The sequence below is a fragment of the Pseudopipra pipra genome, chromosome 20 (genome assembly GCF_036250125.1).
Source record: "Pseudopipra pipra isolate bDixPip1 chromosome 20, bDixPip1.hap1, whole genome shotgun sequence".
Lineage (NCBI taxonomy): Eukaryota > Metazoa > Chordata > Aves > Passeriformes > Pipridae > Pseudopipra > Pseudopipra pipra.
In genome coordinates, this window is record NC_087568.1 from 3,897,908 (window position 1) to 3,921,900 (window position 23,993).

Here is a 23,993-nt window from a genome sequence, read left to right on the forward strand (position 1 = left end):
CTTCCCCTCTAGACTTGCCCTGCACAGGGCTAAACCAGTGCTCCCAGTGCACCCAAGGCCATCACTGGAGGTTATGGCACTGGCTGCTCTTGGACCTTGGTGGCCACGTTCAGCCCTGTCACCATTTGCCACAGGCCAGGAGTGTCCATCTGCAGTGCTTCAGGGTGAGTGCAACCCCACCACGGGGCACAGATCCCCACACAGCTCCCAACACTCTGCAGGGAATCACTGCAGGTCCACGGTGTTGTTAATTTGGACTCAGTCCTCCCAGGGATGTCTGTGTGACAGAGAATCCGTCCCAAAAAATTTACATGGGAAATGAAGTCTCCTTTTCTGTTTGGCTAAATGTCTGCCAGCCTGTTCTAATTTACCCAGCCAGGTTGATTTGCAACTTGCAATTTTCCATCGGTTGGCTGTGACCAGGACACTGGGAAAATTTAGCACTTGAGTTCACCCAACTTCTGCATTTCAAAATATCCCAGCCCGAGACATGTAGGAGAAAACCCTTTCCGTTTTGGAACAACCAAGAGGGAAAAGTCTGAACACGAGAGGTTTTAAAAGCATCGAATTATTTCACATTGAAAACTCCAGAGCAGCCTTGGTCCATGCGAGCCCCGACATCCCCCCAGTCCTGGGGTTTGGCAGGAGGTGGGACCCCAGGAGACCCCATGCCTGGGTGACCCCGTTCTGCTGCAGGGATGCCCCAGGGGGAGGAATGCAGGAGGGTGGGAAGGCTGATCCCGAGGCAAGGGCTGGGGTAGCCGTCAACAGGCAAGACACATTCAGTCTGCGCTTCACCAAAAGTTCATCAAAGCCAAAGGATTTTTTTTTTTAAATACTTTTTTTTTTTTTTATGAAACAGTTGAGATGACTCAGCGGTTTCTGACGCAATCCCTGTTTCATCGGAAAATTCCTAACCAGCTCCTAGTAGCAACTGATTGCTCCCATAAATCACACGGTGTTATCCCTGGCCGCGGCAGCGCAGCTCACACAGCCCCGTCCCGTCCCCGTGAGATCAGCAGGAGCGATGCCATCGCCTCGATGGCGGCAAAAAACAGCCCCGAGAACAAAACGCATCAGAGGGCAGATCCAAAACACGAGTTCCACGTCGGCCAAACCCCACAGCTTCGACTCCTGCCACCCTAAAGCCCCCCGGGGGCCGGTGCTGCCCCCCCCCAGCCCCGGGACTGCCGGCAGGTACGGCATTAATCACCGGCGGCCCGGCTCAGACGACAGCGGGTTTTATCTCCCAGTTTTTGGCAGAAGCGCTAGAAATGGTTTGCAGATGTTATTTACTGCTTTTGGGCTTGGAGTAAATTGAGACAAGATGCACCTGCATGGACAGCGAGAGGCTTTCCCACCCGGGACGGTCGCTGAGGGCTCGTATTGGACTTTCCCAGGGAAATTTAGAATTCGGATGAGAGTCCCTTATCCAGCTCTGCTCCCTGCATCCTGCACTTCAGCAAGGCAGCCCAGTGATCCCAGTGCTGCACATTCACCTCCTGGCACCACACAAGGAGGCTCAGAGCCTCAGCGACGTGGGGATGGTGGGCTCGTGCCCCGACAGCCACCCCAAGGCACACAGAGCAGAAATCTGCCAGGCTTTCCATCCCAAACCAGTGCCGTGCATAATTCAGAGTGCAAAAAAAAGGAGCAACAGACACTCCAAAATAATCTCCAGCCGGGGGAGAGTCGCCGGCGACTGGCTGCTGGTTTGGCCGGAGAAATGCCTGCAGAGGAAAGGAGTTTCCTTGGCTGAAATGAGTCCAACAAAGTGCTGGGCTGGGCACTAGTGATGCTGGCAGGAGCTGGGGGTGCTCAGCCAAGTGGAGACACTCTGTGTTCCGCAGGATCAGGCCCCCTCTCACTGAGGGAGATCTGGGGGAATCCCTTTGCTGGGGCAGTTTCGTGTAGTAGAGGGACCTCCACCCTTGACCAGGAGCAGAGAGTGATGGTAAGCTCTGATCCAGGCCCAAGACACTGACTGCCTCTCTGTGCTTCCCATGACAGGACACTTTCCCATCCTGACCCAACACCCGCCCTCAGACTGCCCAGGGCTGACACCCAGCCCCACTGAGCCCCAGGCACAGCCCTAGAGCAGACCCTCCAGGAATAGGTACCACAGGAGCTGCGCTCAGTGAGCCAGAGCCACGGCCTGGCCACGGGTTGTAGTGTTCCAGCACCACCTTCCCAGCAAAATTAGTGCTTTCCTGGCTCAGCTCTTGTGCTGGCACAGCAGTTGGTATGGGTCTGCCACAGCCAGCTCCACTGAAATGCCTGCCCAGGTCCAGGAGGCTGGAGGAGGATCAGGAGTGTGGTCTGGAGTCTGTTGGCCCAGGATCCCCCCAGCAGCTTCATCTTCACTCAGCGACCAGACAACTAATTGGTCTTCTTCCTTTTTAAGACTGCTTGCAGAAGTGACCAGTTTGTTTCACTTCTGCACAGCTACACCAGTTATTTCCAGGCCAGACTGGTGTGGTCTGGGCAGGTTTAAGCTGTCCACCAAGTGGGTGAGGTCCCTGCATGGACAGAACATTGCCGGGGGATCAAAACATGGCAAAGCCCCCAAAAAAGCCCCTGGCAGCCAGCCCTACCTTCTTCTCAAGAGCTGCAACTCTGGCCTGCCACTGGGTAACTAAAACAAGCAAAAGGAGATCAAAAGAAGTGTCCTTTAGAGGCAGTCCTGGCCCCTTGCAGAGTGACCTACGGCGCAGTGTTGGGCAAGACAGTTGCTCCCTGCGTGCCTTCATGCAATGTGGATGGAGATGATTTATCATGAGGGTTTCATCCATGGAGATTTGCAAAATATTGAGTCAAACTGAACAAGCCAAAGCCACCAAGCTGCTCTCGCCATCAGATTCCTATTAAAAATACCTCTGGGCAGTTTGAAAGCCACAAGCGACCACGGTGACCCCAGGTATGGTCATGGCTGCAGAGTTTCAATGGCTTTAAAAGCCTCCCCTTTTCTGTGCAGACTTTAATTTTGCCTGTCCCCAAAGGTTACACATTCCTGCAAGAACCTGGAGGAGCTTCCAGACGAGTCACGCTTGGTTCAAAATTTTAGCTATGCAAAGATCTAAGAAAAAAAAGTACAAAGGCTTTTCTTTGACTGGAATGAGTCTCACATGGAAGTTGAGCAGTATTGTGCTGAGGGCCATCAGCTATGCAGCATTGCCAACCACAGGCATTCAAAAATCATGAGTCAGACTCCCCAAAATCCTAAGACTGGTTTCATTCCCTTTTTGGATTTCGAGCCTTGAAGCATCACAGCTTCAAGCTTTTCTCTTCAGAAAATGACATTTTTTAACCAACGGGGTGAGAGCTGAGACCCTCAACATCGTTACTGGGCTCCAAGAGTCATGACTGTAAAAAAAAAAAACATTAAACACCATGAAATGAGCAATAAACCCCTGCACTGCCTCTGTGAATTTGGTGGTGGGGTGGCCACCCCAGGACACTCCAAAGGTGCAAGCAATGGAAAACTGGTGACAAGAAATGAGATGGCCTTATTATTAATGGTGATGTGTTACCATAGGCCATGACAGGGTAGAGAGGAAAGGGGAGAGGGAAAAAAAACCCTAAGGAAAACAGCAGCAGGGATACCTACAAGGAACATACATAATAGGTTTATTCAACAGGGAGACGGGAAGGGGGATTTTTTTTTTAAGGGCAAGTATTCAGCTGAAGCTGCCTAAAATGGGGCCAGGCCTTATGGAGAATGGATATTTTAAGTGGCAATTTATTCCACTAATAAAATAACAAGGATGCAGGTGCTTTGGCAGGGCTGGGACCAGGAGTGGGTGAGGGCTCTGGTTGATCAGAGCCGGGGCTGCAGCACCAGCCGTGCAAGGGCTCCGCCACAGCTGGTGGCTCTGCCTTTATGGGACTCCTTTCCCTGGTGCCAGGGCCTGTGTCTGGATTCCAACTGTCCAGAAAGTGCTACCCACACCAGCGTCCCACCCAGAGCCCTGAGCAGAGGCTGTGGTGGGTGGTGAGAGGTGTTTTATCCAGGTGCTGCAGCCGTCCCTTCCCCAGCTGGAAGGGCTCGCTGCCTATGGGCTCCTCCACACTTGCACCAGGTGCTTTCATGCCAGGAAGTTTCTTAATCCAATTCCCAAGGCAGAGCAGCAAGGAGACAAGAAATCCTTGCGAGCTGGATAGTGCCAGGCTGGTCAGATTGCCCAGAGCTCCTTGGGGCTCACTGTGCTGCCAGGGCTTTGGCACATCCATTTGCTGAAACTAGACCATCATCCAGCTTTTCTACATCATCCCTAAGCCCAGACTGCACAAGTAAAAGTGTTGTGGAGATGAAAAGTTAAACTCTGAAGTAGTGGAAGAGGTACATAACACTTTGCAGTAGGCACTGAGTTGGCACAGCTATCAGTGTGTACCTGCTTACTCTGGCCCTGTGTGGCAGCCCTGCAAACTGCAACCCCACACAGAAGTTGCAACTTCACTCTCCATTTTAGGGTCATTATCACCATTATTCCAAACCTGGCAGTGACTGGTGACAAGCAACAGAGCAGGTTTCAATTCTGATGCAGTCTACACCACACATAGATGAAAAATCATCCTATACTTATCCCAAGGAGAGTATACTCTCAATCCTCTCAGCTGGCACACACCCCTCGTCCTCTGTTCCAACATACACTGCTTTAAAACCATCACCCTCATATTAAAAATAAAACAAAACTCTCTGTGTCTCTCTCCTTCACTGCAATGTCTGAGTTGAAAGGGTAGAAGTGCTTTCAGAAAGCCATGGTTAATGTTACCCTGGAAGGATCCAGGACAGCATACCAGAACCTGGGTTTGGCATCTGGGGACCAGTTTTCAGCCATATATATCACCGTTCCTGCGTGCACGCCGGTCCACACAAAATTAGCCCTGTGGAATGTAGATTTAAAATTCCCTTTCCAGCACTACTTAAACTCAGGAGCTAAAATTCGCTCTTTCTCCATTTCCTACCTGTTTAGGAAAGAAGGAACAAAGTCCTGGCCCTTTGTTTTTGGGTTCCTTCCCGGGAAGGTTTGCACAACCCGCGCTCAGCACTGCGGTGTTTGCAGCCCGAACAAAGACCTTTTAAGCAGCAGCAGCTCCCGCCAGGAGCTCACCACCTGCCTGCCCCTCTCCTTGCCATTTATTTTGGGGTCTCTTTTTCAATAATAGCTCGAACACGTGTGCAACCTGGTGTGAATTTTTTCCCCCATGCCTACAGCGCTGGCTGCAAACCAACCGCCAGCCCTGGGTGTGCAGCTGGGAGAGAAAAAAAAGAATAAAAACCCAACAACCTGTGGAATGTTTTCTTGCTCCTGAGAGCTCCAACACTTCCCTGCCTGGGGAGCGTTTGCCATGGCTAGCACTTGCTGCATCCAGCAGCCAACGGGGTTTCCTTTCCAGTGGGCGCCAGCTGGATTTTGGGCAAAGCATGAGGGTGAGGGGGATGTATTTAACAACTGACTGATGGTACTTTTCACCTGATGCCATTTGCCTTGTGCACTACCACCACCTTTGCACGTCCTTGCATGTGGTGGCTTGTTGCACAACTTCCAGGTTTGTGCAACCTGTTAACCCCAACCCTGCTCAAAACCCTCCTGGGGACAAGCTCTGCTGTATCCCACGCAATGTCCCTGAGCACCTCCCTTGGACCAAGCAGGTCATGCAAAAATAACGTGGAATAACTGATACAGAGTCACATGTCGAGTCAGAATCACATAATATTCTGAGTTGGAAGGGACCCATAAGGATCCTGAGGATATGGCCCAGAAAAGGAGCAGGGTACTTCAGGGCGTGCTGGAGCTCGGCTCAGCTTTCAGCTCAGGGCTGGACACCTGGGGAGCAGCAGGGTATTTATGTGCTGGCTTGGAGGGATTAATTTTCACAGTAAATAGGGACACCGGAGTTTTTTCAATATTTATTGGTCAAGATTCAGTTTTGCAGAGTTTTGTGGTAAGTTTATAGCTTGCCCAGGCAGGAGGGCGGCTGGAGATGTGGTGTGGGCAGCACCCTGCAGAGGGATGCTGCCTGCAGCCAGCCAGGGAATGTGGATGGTTCCTGCAATATCAGCTAAAAACGGGAGCCCTACCCAGCTCATCTGAGCTGTGCCCCCAGGAAGGCTCTCAGCACTCTCAAGTCAGTGCTTTAATGCTGTGTACCATTCTCTCTGCACACACACAGCCCCTCGCTCCCCCTCCCGGAACCCTTTCCAACTTAGTGGAGTGCTTTAAGGAGCATTTTTTTTCTCCGTGCATGCCTGCCTTTCCTCCAGACTCCCTCCCTGGGGACAGACAAGCCCGTCCTATCAGCCTCAGAAATGGTGGCTCATATCACAGCTCACACCCTCCTCCCCAAACCCGCAGCCACAAAGGCGGTTGCTCAAGCGTAGCATTCCTGCTCCCTGTGTCCCGGGAACAGCTGTGCCGAAAAGATGCCGGGAATCCCTGCGAGGCTCCAAGGAAAAGATATTAACACAGGAGGGGAGCAGCAGTGATATAATAAAAAGTCATAATAAAAGAGAGAACCACTGAGTGGATTAGCAGCCCAAACGCCGCTTGGCTTTTGGTTTCTTTTCCTCCAGCTTTTCTGCGCCGCACGACAATCTGCTCAAATTCCTCCATCCCGGAGACACTCGGCTCCTGAACTTCAGACAGAACTCCTGGAGGTGTCCAGGCTGCAAAGGCTGAGGGCATGGCTGAGAAACTTAACTGCACTTAACTCCACTGAGAGCACACAGGCACAGGCAGCAGGCATTGGACATGGTGTCACACCAGCTCCCCGATGCCAGGGCTCTGCTGCAGCAGGGCCACCCACTCCACATGTGCCCTCTTGGGGAAATAAGAGGCAGATTTGGAGCTTGGTGTGTATTTCTCAGGTACAAAAATGTAATAGGATACATACTACTGTTTTAAATGTGCCTGCCACATGCCAGTTCTTCCCTACTTCATGCAAGTGTAGAGCAGAGGTTCATAGAATATCCTGAGTTGGAAGGAACCCACAAGGATCATTGAGTCCAATTTTTAGCCCTGCACAGGATCCATCAACAATCCCACCCTGTCCCTGAGAGCGTTAGCCAAACACTCCTTGAGCTCTGTCAGCCTTGGGGTCATGCCCACTGCCCTGGGGAGCCTGTTCAGTGCCCCACCACCCTCTGGAGGAAGAACCTTTTCCTAATATCCAACCTAAACCTCCCCTGACACAGCTCCAGCCATTCCTCTGGGTCCTATTGCTGATCACCAGAGAGATCAGTGCCTGCTCCTCCACTTCCTTTTGTGATGAAAGAGGGTGGTTTTTCCCTGTGGGGCTGTTCCAACAGCACTGACCCAGGCTCAGCATGGGATGCAGAGGTGGGATGTCCCCATAGGAGCAGGCAAACCCACAGTCCTCACCCACAATGTGCCCAGGTCCAACACCCAGCACGAGGCGTGCAAGGACAACATTCCCCTTGGCTCCTTTAGAAACGACCAGGACGATTTTGGGGACACAGAGCATCTGCTGCCGGGAGCCGCCGGCTGCGTCAGGAATTCGGGATGAGACAGGAGCGAAGGGGGTGGCTGTGGTGGTGGCAGCTGTTCCCTGCCCACAGCCCTCCCGGCCACGCAGGGCATTTAAATTTTAAAGCACACTCCACACGGCTGTTTTCTCCACCATCCCTGTCCAGCTCACAGAGACCCTGTCCCGGGAGGCTCCGTCCCACAAAGGCACCCATGGGTTCACTGGTGGCCAAGCTCCTTCTGCCCACCCTCAGCACCTTGGTCTTCCTCCCCACCATCAGCATCGCGGCCAAGCGGCGCTTCCACATGGAAGCCATGGTTTATTTCTTCACCATGTTCTTCGTGGCGGTAAGATGTCCCTATATACGCTCCCCTCTCACCCCCCTGGCATGTTTTATCCCTCCCCAAATACCCCCTGCATCGGGTCCCCACTGGGAAGGGTGGTTGATCTCGCCCAACACCAGCGAGTGCAACCCCCAGAATATCCATTTTCGGTTATTTCCCACCACGTGTGGTGCTGATCATCTGATTCTTTAGTTTAGAGTGTCCTACGGGGTGGCCTTACATAGATTTAGTGGTGTTTTATGGTTGTGAAGTCAGGGACAGGGTCTGGGTGCAAAGAGCCTTGACTGATTTGCAATGCTTTGGAGCAGGCTTTTCTCTTTGTTTTACAGCTGGTAAGTGGCCATGCTGAATTTGGGCTTTAAATTGCATCCAGAATCTCTTGCTATGCTTCTGTCATTTTAGCCAAAAGCACATAGTAGTTGAATTATTGATTTTGCAACTGCCAGCTGGGGATGGGAGCAATGCTGGAGTCAGGGGAGTTTCTGCACTGGGAAAGGAGAGACTAAAACATGCTGCTGAGCTAGCAAGAAAAATAATTATTAACCCTTCACCTGGATTGAGTGTTTTGAAACCTGTGTTTCACCAGGCTCTGAGTTGCCTGGCCTTGCTTTGTGTGAAAATAATGAGTGGAGAAAGTCAGTTGTCTGTACATATACAAAATATTCCTATTCCTGCTCCCAGCAGTGCACTGCCCTGTGCTTTGCATTCCTGCTAAGTGACTGCATATAAACACCAGTGGAGCACCCAAAGCAGTATTCCCACTAGGAAAGATCTCCTATTTAACTCCATGGCAATGCTCTGCTATAGAATATGAAGAAAATAGCTCAGCAACCCAACTGATATTGCATTTACCTCTAACTCCCTTCCATCTCAGGGCATCTCATGAGGGTTGGCACATCCCTTGCACAAAGCAACTGAGGCAGGGAGTAGGTAAAGGATATTCCTGGTGTGAAAAGCTCTTTCACAGCAGCAGGGCTCTGAACAAGGTTGGCCTCTTCTTCCTAAGGATCCACCATCTGAGCCTCCAATTAAAGCACGGTGCAGGGGGAGAAATTCTGCCAGTTCTATAAAAACTACAGGACTAGTTAATATAAAAACATCCCCGAGCCCCCTTCCCCCCACACCAGCTCCCCAGGGAAGCCAGACATCTACAATTTCATTTTGCACGGGGCTTGTGTCTGCTCCACCTCCCCGAGAAGTCAATAGGAAAATTGGCACGTGTTTCAACAGGAGGTGGAACAGGTCCTCGCCGAAGAGATGGAAGAGGCAAAATATCTATGCACGGGGAAGGGAAGGAAGGGAAAGAAGGGGAGGCAGCTGCCAATGTCAGGGAGGGGGTAGGAAGGGCAGCAGCTGCTGCTGTTGCCTTTCTTGTAGCATCCCACTCCTCCTCCCCCAGGAGACCTCGCCAGAGCAGTGAAAGCATATGTCCATCGCAGACAAGTGCCGCGACGCCGGCCAGAAACACGCTCTTTGTCTTCCACCCTTTCTTCCCCCTGTCTCCAGACTCCCTGAGCCCAATCTCAAACAGAGAAAAGAATTACTGCTGTGGTGCAATCTTTTCTAGAAGCTGCAGCGAGCCAAAGGACTCGCAGCAGTTCCCATTATAAATAATATCAGCATCCCCACTGGGCCGTGACAGCGAGGATCGTTCCAAGGGCGTCCTGCCAAGCAGAGAAGGGACTTCTTCAGAAACAGCAGAGCACGCTGGTGCTGCCACTAGAAAACTTGCAGGGCTGAGAGCTGGGAGGGAGGGAAAGGCAAGCACCAGGCAAACACTGGGAGCATTCCTCTGATTGCACTGGAAAATTTCTCTTGGCTCAGGTTTGCGTTTGTGTTGCATGACAATGGGGTTTTTTTGCAAATAACCTAATCAATGAGCTAATGGGCAGGAACCAGAAGCTTTTAAGGGAATGCACTAATGAGTGAATTCCCCAGCATTCAGACTCTGGCTGTATAAACCCTGTTTAGCCTGGACAGTGACCTGGCATCCATACACATTTCATCAGGACACTCATTCTGAATTGTTTTACAAGAATCTTTCGCAATTAGAACCATAACCCCAGAGTCCTCCTGCTGGAGAGGACGTCCCCCAGTGCCTGGGGCTCGGCTCAAAGCAGCTTGGTCATCAGATTGCAAATTCTGGCACAGACCAAGAGGCAAATTAAAGCCTGTCTTAGTTTGTACTAAGAGAGAAGAATGCTGATTCTTGGGTAATCTGCAATTGGGAATGGTGACATTATCTCCCAAATATATTCATTACTGCATATCAGTGACCCTGGTGCATTTGACACTGTTCTGTCCTGGCTGGTCGTCCTCCCAACAGCCACAGTATTTCAAACCAGTTAATAAGAGCCTTTACCCATGCTGGTCTGTTGGGTAAGGGACCAGTTTTCTAATCCTTTTTTCTTTCTTTCTTTTTTTTTTAAATAGTTTTACCACGTTTGTGATGGCCCCGGCTTATCAGTGCTGTGCTTCATGCGCTACGACATCCTGGAGTACTTCAGCATCTACGGGACAGCTCTGTCCATCTGGGTGTCCCTGATGGGTAAGCACTGGGCTGTCGTGATTCCTGCAGAGCACCAGCACTGGCAGGAAGGGCAGGGTTTGTTAGGATTGCTGGTGGGACAATTAGTGGGTACAATCCTCAGGAAAGCTGCTGCCTTTGAGCTTCCATCTGCAGGACCTAGCCCTGAGATTGTCCTTTAGGGAAGCCAGCCTGTGCTATGGATTAATCTGGTTTTAGATCATTAATACCTTGGAAAGTCACTGCATTCAGTGGGGTCCAGACACACACAAAACTGTCCTGAGTGGTGGCTGGGAGAGTTTTGCACTTATAAACAGAGCTGTGGCACCTGGTGTTTGTGTTAGTTGGGTGTTCCTCTGTCTGCACCAGCTCTTGTGCACGTCCTTACAACAGCAGAGTTATTTACTTCAAATTACAGTAACAGTTTGGCAGCCTTGTGCTTCAGTTCAAGGCAGGACAAGACTATGTGATGACTTAGTTTGAAACCTCATATACCAGGGAATTTCCCATTTTCTCTCATTTTCCCCACAATGGGCCCATCAGCTTGTCTTGTCTGACTTGGGGGCATTAAGAAATGCAGAATCTGCCACTCTTGGTAGCATGAGAATCAAAGGGTCAAAACAAATATATCTTCCTAATTTATCAAAGCCTAGTCTGGGCTGACGGGAAATATTAGATCTGCTTAGAAAAAGCAGAAATTTGTTTCACTTCCTTTTTATTAGAAATCCCACCCCTTGCCCTGTTACTCAGTTTTCCTTTTCTCACACTCATTTCACTTTCTTTTTCCTTATTTTGTTACTCGTTTGCCACTGAAACAAAGCATAATAGAAATGGAAAAAAAAAAAGTGACAGAACTAAAGAAGGACAAAAACCCAGACCTACTATTTACACACTTTGTCACAACGATTTTTGGAAGGATGTGAGTATTGCTGGCAGGAGAACAGGGCAGGGGAAGGGGAGAGAGATGTGTCCAACAGCAAATGCTTTGCTCAACAATTTGGACCATCTCTAGCCAGTCCCCACTCCAGACTGACATGCAGACTTGCTGAGCTGGGGTTAGCACTCTGATGTACAACCCCAAAATGCCCACAGGACTTTCCCCTCTGCCCCTCAGGACTCCAGGGATGGTGCAGGATCTCCTGCTGGGATGGGAATTCCTGCAGCCCCTGAACCCACCACAAGCAGAGCCCACCCCCTCCGCCAGGCACAGGTTCATCCCTCCTCCCTTTGCCACAGGCAGCAGCATTCCCCTTCCAGTGCGTGTGACAGGACAAACCTTCCATGCAGGGAAAAATGAGTGGGGAAAACATTAACCTTAGGAATGGCTCTGTCCCCCCAAAATGTGAGTCCCAAGGTGGGCTCCCACACTGCTCATGGCACCTCAGCGCTCTCTCTGATCAGCTAGAAAAGGCAACGAGGCAAATCACCTCCAAGGGGCATTTCCAGTGGATAACAGCAGTGTCAGGGTAGGTCAGAACTGATCCAGACACTTTGGCTCCTTGCAGCAAAATTCAACTTGATTGCTTCATTACTGCATTCAAAAACCCTGCAAAAAAAGTACAAATCCTGGACTACAACGTTTAAAATATTGACCCGCTGGGAAACAACAGAGATTAAAATGCGGACATTATCCCTTAGCCAAACTCCCTATAAAACCACGATCCAAGGACATGGAAGGTGTGGTGACTGAAGCCCAGGGAAGCCTCTCACTGTGGCTTGTAAAGCCCGAGCGCACATGTGCGGACGCAGACCCTCGGGCAAGCTTCCCGGAATGCAAATCCAGGACAGCCATAACACAGCTGTGCAAGCTGGAAAAGCATGGAGCCCACTGGGATCCATAACTTTTATCAGTTATTACCCCATTCTGTGCTAAACAAAAGCCTCTAATAATTTACTCACGCTGGCGACTTCCAGCTTGCGAACCTCAGGCAGGTGCCGGCGTGGTTGGGCAGCCTGGACCCCATCGCACGGTCCCACTGGAGTGGTGGGATGGAGGCTGGGCTGGGGTGACCCAGCAAGCTTGGGGGGGTGGGAGATGTAGAATGAACTCAAGACCTGATTGCAGGATCGCTGGGTGAAAGTGTCTTACAATCCAGCTCTGATGCAGAGGCAGGAAAGGGAAATCACAGAATCACAGAATGGTTTGGGTTGGAAGGGACCTTAAAACTCATCTAGTTCCAACTGCCCTTCCATGGGCAGGGACACCTTCCACTAAACCAGGTTCCTCCAAGCCCTGTCCAACCTGGCCTTGAACACTTCCAGGGATGCAACATCCACAACTTCTCTGGGTGGGAAGTCTCCTTTAAGCTTCCATATGCAACACTAAAATAAAACCCAAAAATCAGCTACTAAACCCACCACTCAGCTGCCTGAGGATGGTTCACTCTGCCCTCACATGCCTCAGTTTCCCCAGCTGTGTGGCACGAGAAGGGCAAACCAGACAGACACAGAGCTGAGGGTCCCCAGGGCGGGTGGGGCAGATCCCAGTGAGGCTTTAGGGAGCAGCTGGAAAAGGGGGGGTGCGAGCTGATGCTCCCTGTGCTCGGTGTCCTCAGCCCTGGCAGAGTTTGACGAGCCAAAGCGATCAACCTTCATCATGTTCGGCGTCCTCACCATCGCCGTGAGGATCTACCACGACCGCTGGGGCTACGGCGTCTACTCGGGGCCCATCGGGACAGCGGTGCTGGTGATCACTGTGAAATGGGTACGTGGGGCAGGGCAGGGAAGGGGCTGAGCCCTGCATGGATGGCCAGCAGCTTCCTCCTCCAGATCCAGCTCTCACAGCACAGGCCACGGAGGTGATTAAGCAGCACTTCTCCTTCCACCCGAGCAGAGAGCAGGCAGACAGCGAGCAGCCCGTGTGATAAATGCCAGATTCAATCGGTCTGAGCAATCCACCACATCTCCCGTCCCTGCGTTTCTAATCAGGAGGAACGTATTTATGGAGTTTTTACAGCTACTCAGAGGCAGAGGGGTCTGGTAAACTGCCCTGGAGCCAGGGGAAGATGTGGATAAAACACGGTGATAAAGTGGGAAGGAATCTGCCTGCAGTCTGCCTGAATCCAGCTGGGACAGTCAGGCATGAGGTGGGGAAGCAGGAGTGTGCAAGGAGAGATGGGATAAAAACTGCAGGAAAATGCTGCCAAGTATCATAGAAATACTGTGATGCAAGTCCCAGCTATAAATGGTTGCTAAGCCCATCTAACTGCCCAGCCAGCAGCTAAAAAAAGCCACCACCATGGGGAGGGGGTGGGCAAGGAGGAGACCAAGGCATGGGACCACCGTGCATCCCCCAGCCCTCAGATGCTTTGCTGGGATCTGCTCTCCCAGAGACTGGGTTTGTGAGGGCGCACACTCCCTGAGCTGGGTTTGGGGCTGAATATTAAAAAACCCAGCTTTATTATGAGGAATGAGGCAGGAGGGCTCATTGTAGCACACGGGCAGATCTCATAGCCTGGGGGAGCTGGTCAGTGGGCTTTGAGCGGTTTTATCTCAGCATCCATAGGGTCTTTGGGATGTGGAGCAGCCAGCCAAATCCAGGTAAATACACTTGGTGTGCTCTCTCCTTCCTTCCAGCTACAGAAGATGAAAGAGAAGAAAGGGCTCTATCCAGACAAGAGCGTCTACACCCAGCAGATCGGTCCTGGCTTCTGTTTTGGGGCATTAGCGCTGATGCTGAGGTTCTTCTTTGAGGTACCTGTTTGCACACTCACTCTCCCTGACTTTACAAGGTGTAAGGGACATTACCAAGATAGGAGACTTCCCCCTTTGCACTGCTGGACTGCATCAGCCTTGGACAGAACCCAGCTGGGGTGTGGGGCTCCAGGGCTGGCATGCAGTGACGAGGGTCCCTCCATGCCTGTCCCCATCCCACCCCCTGGTCCATTAGGGACAGGTGCAACAGCAAGTGTCACGCAGGGTGATGCTCCCTCTATTTTTTCCCCCTTAAGTGAACCACAAGGACATAGGACACGTTTTCTCCAGACATCCGTGGTCCTCAAAATGGCTTTGTCAAGTGCAAGTGAGATTTTTTGGAAACTGGGCATGGGTGACTTAAGGACACCTCGCAGAGGGACTGGATACAACCCAGGCATGGCCGGATCCAGAGCTGGCTCAGGCCAAAGAAAAGACTCTCAGTTGACTCCCAGGGGCACTCGATCCTGTGTTTATATCCTTTTGGTCCCGCCGCCGGCCAGCCTGTCCGTCCTGTCCGTCCTGTCCGTCTGTCCCGCGCGGGGCAGGCGATAACCCCCCGACACAGCTGCCTGCGCTCGGCCCCGCCGTTACGGCTGCTCTGTGCTTTGGGAGCCGCGAGATACAACCTCGCGGCCGTCCCCCAGGATTATTTTTCAAAGCATTTTAGTAATTGCAAATTCTAGCAGAACATAAAAATGTCACTTAGCAGAGGCCGCCTCCCCGCGCCGCCCGGCCCCGCCGCCGCGTCCTTCGCGGGGTAATGAAACACTTCATACAAGAATTGGGAAATGTGCAAATTAGAACGTGTTAAATCCACTTTGCCTTTTTTTTTTTTTTTTTTTTTTTTTTTTTTTTTTTTTTTTAAACTGGAAATCCTTTCTTCCCCGATGGCGAAGAGAGGCAGAAGGTTCAGGAATGTTTCTTTTTATTCCTTTCCTTTCGGCTACTTGTAGAACTTTAGTGTCGTGCATCTACATGAGCTCCCCCCCCCCGCGAGCGCCGCTGTTCCCACATCTTGCTAATGCTCTTCCCGCTTGCAGGAGTGGGATTACACCTATGTGCACAGCTTCTACCACTGTGCCTTGGCCATGGCCTTCGTGCTGCTGCTGCCCAAGGAGAACAAGAAGGCTGGGAGCGCCGGGACCCCCGCCAGGCTCGACTGCTCCACGCTCTGCTGCTGTGTCTGAGCCCCCCAAGCAAGTCAGGCATTCGTGTTTCTGCTCCTGGGGCAATGGAGCTGTTCAGCCAAAAGGAAAATGCCTGCCTGCTGCATCTTCCTCTGGCACACTGGCGTCTTTTCCCACCAGCTCTGTGCCCACCCCGGGATTTTCTTCCCTGAGAAACATGGTCTAGTGGAAAGCGTCCCTGCCCGTGGCAGGAGGGTTGAAGTGAGATGGACTTTTAAGGTCCCTTCTAACTCAAACCATTCTGTGATTCACCTTTCCACTATCAGCCCTAGCAGAGGTTGCACTTCCAGTTTGGTACACATCCATACTTCTCCCTGGAGGAGCACTCATCTGGGCTGCACCTGTGACCTGTCCCCTGTCCCAGGAGACCCCTGCACTCCTGGGCTATGTCACCTCCTGGGCTGTCCCTTGCACTGACCTGGGAGGACCCAAGTTGTCCCCCCTGTGCAGGTTTTCCCAGCCTGAGCAAGCAAAGCTTCATTTGCAACACCCAATTAACAGAACCTGTATTTTTGTGAGATATTGACTATTCTATTTATGCATTCTCTTGATGTAAATAATATATACTAACACAGACTTTGCAAGTGTGCAATGCCAGCGTTTCTTAAGCAGGGCAGGAATCTTTCCAGCTCCACTCAGCTCAGCCCAGGGCAGATGCCAATTCCAAAGCAGGGCTCTGGGCACAGCCACCACAGCCCCCCCCCCAGCCTGGAGGGACCTGCAACATTGGGCACTTTGTCCTTACAGACCTGCAGGCACAGGCAGCAGGTGCCTCATTGGTATGGAAAGTACATGGAAAATTAGAGGCAGAGAAAAGAAGCTCCTGGAGGGATGGGGAGAGCTGTAAGCCTATAACATCTCCTCTAACAGACTATTTACTATAGCAGAAGTGTATGATTTATTTAGACTGTCTGGGAAAAATGCCAAGACTATATGTCATGGACAATTAGAGCAGTATTGATATACAGTGATGTCCACAGAAAGCCCACATTAAGCCTGGGTTCCTCTGGAAGAGAAATCCACCCCAGTCATTCATCAGAGCAACTTCCTGCAACGGGGCAACAACCAAAACTGAATGGGCTTCCAACAAAAATACAAATGAATTATGAACCCCCAAGCATCCAAGAGTCACTGGCAAGTGGTGGCACAGCTGATGCAGCTGCACACAGAGGCAGTGCTAGCAGTGCTAGCAAAGGCTTTCAAAGGGTTCCCCAGCACCTAAACCAACACAGCACACCACTCCTTTCCAGCATCCAGCCCCCAGCACATTTACAAGATGCTCTAAGGGTTTGCATGCAAGGCTTTCCCCATTGCTTTCACGCTATTGGAGTACTTTGACATGTGAGGACTGCTCAGGGTGTGCCCCAAAAACAGTCTCAAGTGCCCTAATTCAGACTGCAAGAGCTGCCTCTGAGGGTGCTGCTTCCCAAGGGGTCATCCACATGGGCATCCCACAGCCCTGCTGGCTCTGGCTGAGCCACCCAAGCACATCTCTGGGTGTTCATCACCCCACAAATACTCAGTGCTGACACTGCCCAGGAGCCAGACCAGCAGTGCCAGCAGCCTCCATCGCTCCACATACCCTGGGCTACTTGCTGTATCCACTGATCAGAGGTACCCTGACCCCCACGGCTCATTTTGGGACTGTTTGTTCCCTCCTGGACCGCAGTGACATGCACAGCCCTGCAGCAAGCCCTGGGGGACATGGGCAGTGTGGGCGTGGGGAGAGCCTTGTGTGGGTCCAGCGCTGCGAGGAGGGCACTGGGTGATCCTAACACCTGACTGGGGCTGAGCAGGAGGGACCAAAGGTGGGAAAACCCCATGTAAACAAGGAGGACATATTACCTGAGGACCGAGTAAATGAAAGCTCCTGCTCCCACCTGTACTCAGGTGTTACACCAAAAAATCCCCAGAAGTGTATTGCATACAGCAAAATCCCAGGCAAGGTTTGCTTTGTCCCCTCTCCCTGCTGATGTGCTGCTCCGACTGTGACAACTATCCATCCCTTTGCACTCCAGTGCAGTACCAGCACCCAGCCTTGGGACAGAAACACACCTGGGCACATCTGCAGGGTCCCTGTCACAGCATCAGCCCCGTGCTGGTGGCAGCACCCGGCACCCTGGCACCGGGAGGAAGGTGCAGGGGCTGAATTCGCTATCCCAGGCAGGATATCCCCTGCAACACCGATGCAGGGAAATATTATAAACATCTACAGCAACGTAGACAAAACAGTCTCTTGTAACCTTTTAGCGCTGCCGAGAGCTTTGCCTGTAAGAGCTCTTGAGCCCCTGCCAAAAATTCTGGCTGTTTTCATAAGAGTAGGTGTTTTCGTCTAAGGTGCAGTCTGAGTGCTGTGACCTTTGTCATGTCTGCTACTGAAATTTCCTGCTTCTCTGTTATTCTCTTCTTTGGTAAGATGATATGAAACCCAAAACTTTTATTGCCCCTTTTAAAGCGTCTTTATAGCTCCCCGTCTACTTCATATACTGTCTTATTCTCCAGCGCTGGGATATTACTTATGGGATCCGGGCTTGATGCTGCAAAAGGCATTTGGGTTTCACGAAGCCCAAACCGCCTGGGCTTCTTTAAGATCAGCCGGGGGGGGGGGGGGGGGGGGGGGGAGAAAAAGAAGACAGAAAAAAAGGAAAAAAGGAATGAGAGGGGAGGGACCGGGCTTTCCGCTCCGGAGGCATCGGCATCTGCTCCCAGAGCAGCGGCAGAGCAGCGCCCAGGGCGGCAGAGCCCACCAGCCTCCCCTGCTCTGTCCGGCCTCCCCGGGCACAAAATGCCATTTGCTTTGTGTCTGGGTCAGCATGGGGTGCCCACTGACCCCCTGAGGATGGCATTGCATGGCATCTCTTCCCATGCCTCCATCCCCTGCCAGCTCTGCCCCCGAGCTGGCGGCTCAGATGTGGCCGGACACCACAGCCGGTCCCAAATCCGGTGTGCAGCGGCTGGGGCACATCTGCCCCGGAGCTGGCAGGGGGGAGGCCTGTCCTGCTTGGGGGGCTCTCAGGAACCCCATTTCCCAACCCAGTCCCAGCAGCAGGACAGACCACATGAAGGACCTGTGTCCCCAGGCGAGGGTTGATGCAAAGCCACAACAGCTGGGTGCTGGTGCCAAGGCTCCTGCTGCCATCCCACCCCTCGGGCTGTGGGGCATCACCCCCACTGTGCAGGGAGCAGGGTGGCAGGCAGTGATCCTCTGGGCTCTCACTCACCTCTGCACTCTCCCAGCTCTCCCACTGCAGGAGGAGCAGGGACCCAGCATGCCAGAGGGGAGAGGGCTGGTGGGATTGTCCCCTCCAGGGGACACAAGTTCCCCCACGCTTGCCTACGGCAGGGCTGGCTGAGAGGGGAATTAGGACCTACTCCTGCTGGAGGGGAGGCTTCCAGAGATGTCTAGTAGGGCTCAGTGCCAGCTAATCTTCCAGGCAAACTTGATCCAGATCCCTTTGGCTGCAGAAAGTGAAAAACTAGCCAGACCCAAACATTAAAGCCTGGTTTCTGCTGCCAGCTGCATGGGGCACTCCAGAAAATGCCTTATCACCATGTGATTTTGAAAGACGGCTTCAGGGGGTTTTTTCCACATGCTGGTTTTCCCTCCTCACCCTCACACTGCTGTTCCTCCATGCATGTTCAAGTTGTGAGCCTGGCCAGGTTAACTCAGACTGTGGAGCTATGATTTTCCCTTTAACCACTTTGATGCCTGCAGGCCATGGTGGTGCTATCCCATCAGAAAGTGCTGTTGCTCCATCCTGAGGCACATGGAGCTCATCAGGAGCAGTGATGGACAACCCAAGGAGATGCATCCACCAGGAATATCAGAGAAGTCCTTCCTCCTCCCTGGAATTGCCGAAGAAACCAAAGATTCCCCTGAAAATTCAAGAGTGGTGGTAGGGGCAGGAGCTTTTTGGGGAGTCCCAGGGAGGGGCCTTGCCCTGAGATCCTCCATCACCATCTGGTTCTGATGTGCAGGAGACATCTGTGTCCTGTGACAGGGATGAAATAGGTCTCCAGGAGAAAAGGGGAGTCTCCACCAATGTCCCACACAGACCTGGGGCTCCACAACCCTGGGACATGGTGCAGATGCACTATGAGAAACCAGCCTTGTCCATCAGCCTGGAGTAAAGGGGAGATGGAGCAACTCAAGCACATATTTGGGACTACTTGGTATCTCTCAGCTCCTTTCCAGCTATCCCAGCCCCAATAAACATCCTTTTTGGGTGTACAAAGAAGATCTCCTGCTCTTCTGAAGAGTCAGGAGGCACATGGGAAGTACAGGGTGGGATTTTCCATGGCTGGTGCTTCTCTGAAGCAGCACAGGGTGGAGTTAGGGCAGACACAACTACAGGAGTCAGTAAAGTGGTACCTCCTGTGTGGGTGCAGAGCAGCCTAACCCAGCACTAACGAGAGAAAAACACACTGATGCATCAGGGTTTTGCTTAAAATGCCATTCAGTGGTCCAGCAGGTTTCTCTTTCCTCTCAGCAAGATTTCCAACCAGGCTTTCCAGCCCAGCTGGCGTGGGCAGGGCAGCCCATTCCTGGCGCTGCTCGGCAGCACTGGGGTACTTTTGGGGCACAGAGGAGCTCAGCTGCAGCACCACAGACAAGCTGAACCCCTTGACTCCCAGAGGGGTCAAGCAGGGAGCCCCTCACACCCTCGCAGGTGTCCACTCCCCCCGGCAGCACCGGACACGGACGCGGCCGTGGCCTCGACCCAAGCGACCAAACGCCAGCGCCGAGTCCCCGGTGCAGGGAAGGGCAGACGCGGAGCAGCCGGGATCGCTCGGCTCTTGCTGGGATGCTTTCACAGCTGCAAAAACCCCGCTCCAGGTCCAGGTTCGGTGTCTCCAGCCTCCCCACTCCTCCGGCGGAGCGGTCCCAGGGAGCGGCGGTCCAAGGATTTCGGTTTAGGCCAATCTCCCAGAAATTCTGTCATCATGCAGTGCATCACGCACACTCCCGGATCCGCATTACACAGAGGATGGCTCCGCTCCAGCACCTCTTAAAGTCAGTGGAAAAACCCTCCCTCGCTACGATGGGAGCTGGCTCAGGCCATATATGATCTGACAGATACCACGGAGTTGTTTTAATCTGGGAATATCTTGTGGCCCCAAAGTTCCTCCTGGAGAGGGACAGGGCAGCGTGTCTGCGGAGCGGGTGCTCCTAAGAAAAGCTCCCAGCCTTGCAACCGCCTTTCAATGAGCATTTAATGAACCATCGTTATCTGATCCATGTGCTCCAAATGCAAGGAAACCGCTCGGGTTTCCAGCTGCACACATCATCTGATGCTCATAAAACGAGCTGATGTGTCTGGGAAGCCCCAGACCCAAAGAAACACTACTTAAATGGGGGAGGAAAAAAAAAAGTCAATTATGCTTTAAAAACACCCGTGTGGGCAGACAGGGATGGTGGCTGCTCTGCCCTCCTTTCCTCTGGTTTTCCAGCAAAGCAAATGTCCGCTGATAAAACTCCAAATCTCCTTATAAAGGCAGGATCGTTTTGCCTGTAAAAGGGAAGGTTTGGGGGAAGTTTTACACGTGTCTCTATTCTCTTTATGTCTTTATTTGCATTTTCATTTTCACAGTAGTTGAGCTAATCTGAACGGAGCAGGAGAGAGGGTCCAGGTTATAACCAAAGTATCAGGTAGCACCTTCACATCTGGAAGGGATTTTGACACAACTTCTCCCAGACTGTTACAGACAGTTTAAAAGCAAAATCTGATAAATAGCAAATGTTTAACAAGTCAATAGGAAGCTGCATTTGCAAGAACATGTGGCTCTGACTGGCCTAGCACCGCCGCACTGCCAAGGCCCTTCAAACGCATCCGCACAAAATACCTGCAGCACACGGCGAGGGGCTGCCCTGGCTCTGCCTGGTCCCAGTCTCAGTTACACAGGGGAGGATTAAAGACAGATGTGTCTTTGTATGGCCAGACATCTCCAACCATCAAAGCCTCAGAGGGTCCTGAGCCTCCCTGCTTTGGTGGTAAGGGGCGTTGCTGCTCCTTCCCAGCCTGAATCGAGCCCCATTTGTTTTCTGCGAGCTCCCAGGCTCGTGTTTAAGGTGGGAAGAGGATGAAGGGAGCTGAACAGCTCAGGAAACAAAACTAAAAACCTTCTGATGTGCTGGGCACCATCACCCCTGGCACAGGAGGTTTTGGGGCTGCACTGACTGGTGAGGACCTGCTCGGGTCATTGCACCAAGGGTCAGAAGCACACAAGGTCTCACTGCTATTTTACACAGTTTGGGATCCATGAGAGCTCCAATCCAAAAGCCAGAGGTGTTTGCACCTTTGAAAATCCTTTTCCATCCCTTGGGAGCTGCAGCCTCCTTGGGACAGAGGTCACTGGACACCCGGGCAATGCTCTCCTGAGGAAAAGTGTCACAGCAAGCAAAACATCCCGACACAAAAGCGCTTGAGGTTTTGCAACCCTGCCTGGTTTGGGGAGACTTCATACCCAAAATGTGGGAAGAGGCATTAAAATGGAGAGAATTATGCAAGGAAGGGGGAGCAGAGGGGGAGACAGAGGAGTAAAAAGTGACCAGGAAAACCACCAGAAACCCTCCGGGATGCCTGCCTATATTTAAAGATAATGTGTCCAACCCTCTTGCCAAGTCCCACTCATTTGGAGCTGGGCTCATGTTTTGGATTAATTTTAAGGCAGTTCCTAAAGTATCTCACTCGCCCAGGGAGGAATTTTTGCCTCCCTGGCCAAGGTGACTCTTTAAAAAAAATCTCACTCACTATTTTTTAACCTCTCACTCATTTAAAATTGTCATCACCCGAGTTCTGTGGGGCACTTGGTGCAGACAGTTTGTATTCTGGCACTCACCAGCCCTGTGGCCCTGGAGCATCCTGGAGCAGGGTTGGGTGTGAGGATGGGGGCCGGGGGGGCATTTCTCTGTAAGCCAGAACCCTTCCTCTCTCCTGTGAGCATCACTCGACCAAGCACTGAGAGCAGAAATCACCCCTCCTGGACACTGAAGACACTCCAGACACCCCATCGTGGGCTGGTTGAAAGTTTTCCATATAAACCAGTCTTCCACAGAAAGTGAACTAAAATATTGTGTGAACACATTCATGTGCTCTCCAAACCAGTGCCTTTGTTCGAGTAATTAAATTACAGATATTGTCCCCAAACTGTGACTGTTCCATTGGGTTTTCCTCTCAGCTCTTTGCCCAGAGCTGCTCCAGAAGCAGCCACCACAAGGTGTGCCCCCATTGCTCAGTCTCTGTGGGAAGGATGAATCCAAGAGCTGTCATTCCAGCTCCCAGCCACAACCCCGGGGAGAGTTTTGGAGCAGAAACATGAGAACAGCCACTCCCAGAACCACCACCCAGCCCACCTTCTCACCCAGGCATCTGCAGCATCCTAATCACCCTGGAATCCAAAGCATGTCCACGCAGGGACATCAGATGCTTCCCATTTAGCTTCAACATTTGCAAAATGCTCAGCCACTGACTCAGGGAGGGCCGGGGCAGGCGGGGCAGCCACACGCCCTCGATGCTGAGCCACCCTCACTGCCCCATGGGAGGGTGGGCTCTGCCACCCCAGCAGGGTGTTTGGCAAAAAAGTAGGGATTTTTGGAAACCAAGTGTCCCTCGGTACCATGCAGCTTTCCTGGGACACCCAGGGTGCTCCCAGCAGGCAGGATGTGGGACATGGAGGTCGCTGGTTTTTGCTGGTGATCCCAGATGCCACACCCGGGTTTTAAGGGACCGATGGGAGCAGTGGAAGGGAAATGGGAAGGGGCAGCTGCAAGGGCAGCACAGTGTGGGATCAAAGATGGTGCAGAAGGGGAGTCCAGGGGCTGCAGGCTGTCAGAGGACACTCAGGATGCAAGAGGCTCTGCTGCTGCTTGGGCTTTTGGGAGCAGAACAGGTGGGGAAACTTTCTTTCCCTCACACCTCGAGCCCTAAAGATCTAGTGAAAACACCAAGTGATAGCAGTGATCAGAAATCATTCCTTTGGCTGAAAAAATATAATTTTTTTTACATGCCCTGGGTCCAAAGCTGTCACATGCAGCATGAGGACATCCTCCCTGTGGCAGCTTTGGTGCTTTAGCAACGCCAAGGTCCTGGGGGAACCAAGACGCACAGAGGCAGCCACAAAAATGAGGCAGACATTTGGGGTTTCAGTTAAGCAAATTTCCTCCAACCAGCAAGAAAAGTTGAGCATGGATTTGGCCGGATTTGGGAGATGAAGTTTTAGGGCAGCTCCATTTTTGTTTAAACCAGTTCAACCAGCCATCTCATAACCTCATCCCACGAGGGGAACGCAGAAACTCAAGGTGCCTCTTGTGCAATAGATGCTGCTCCCTACCCGAGCAGGTCTGGGATAGTGCTCAGAGTTTTGCTCCATCCCTGTCCAGGCTAAAGGAGAGACCACACACAAAACAGTTTCAGGATGCCAGCAGCTGTGCACAAAGCATTTGGTTTACATTAATTATGTCTGGACAAAAAAAATAAAAGGGGGAGAGAAGGAGGGCGAGTGGAGAAGACAGGAGGGATGGAAGGAAGCTTCTGCATTGTCCTGATAAGATCTGCTCAGACCCCACGTGCAGATGGCAGCACATGTTGGGTGACTTAACACCTCCTGCCACCCAGAGCAGCCCAGTCCTGCCCTGCATGACTCCTGTGAACACCTTGGGGAATGCAGGGCACGAACACAGCCTTTGATGCTCTCAAAGACCCCTGTGGACCCCTGTTGCCTGAGCTCTGCTCCCTGCTCTGCTTCCCTCTT

The 23,993-nt window shown here is 52.1% G+C and overlaps 1 protein-coding gene across 1 annotated transcript; it reads left to right on the top strand.

The window, feature by feature from the left end:
- Positions 1-7,387: 7,387 nt before the first annotated feature.
- MYMK (myomaker, myoblast fusion factor) lies at positions 7,388-15,833 on the top strand. The gene is given in 6 exon segments (XM_064676456.1): positions 7,388-7,573; positions 7,575-7,835; positions 10,266-10,380; positions 12,915-13,063; positions 13,936-14,052; positions 15,096-15,833. Coding segments are annotated over 6 exon segments (975 nt in total). The 3' UTR covers positions 15,243-15,833.
- The last annotated feature ends 8,160 nt before the right edge of the window (positions 15,834-23,993 follow it).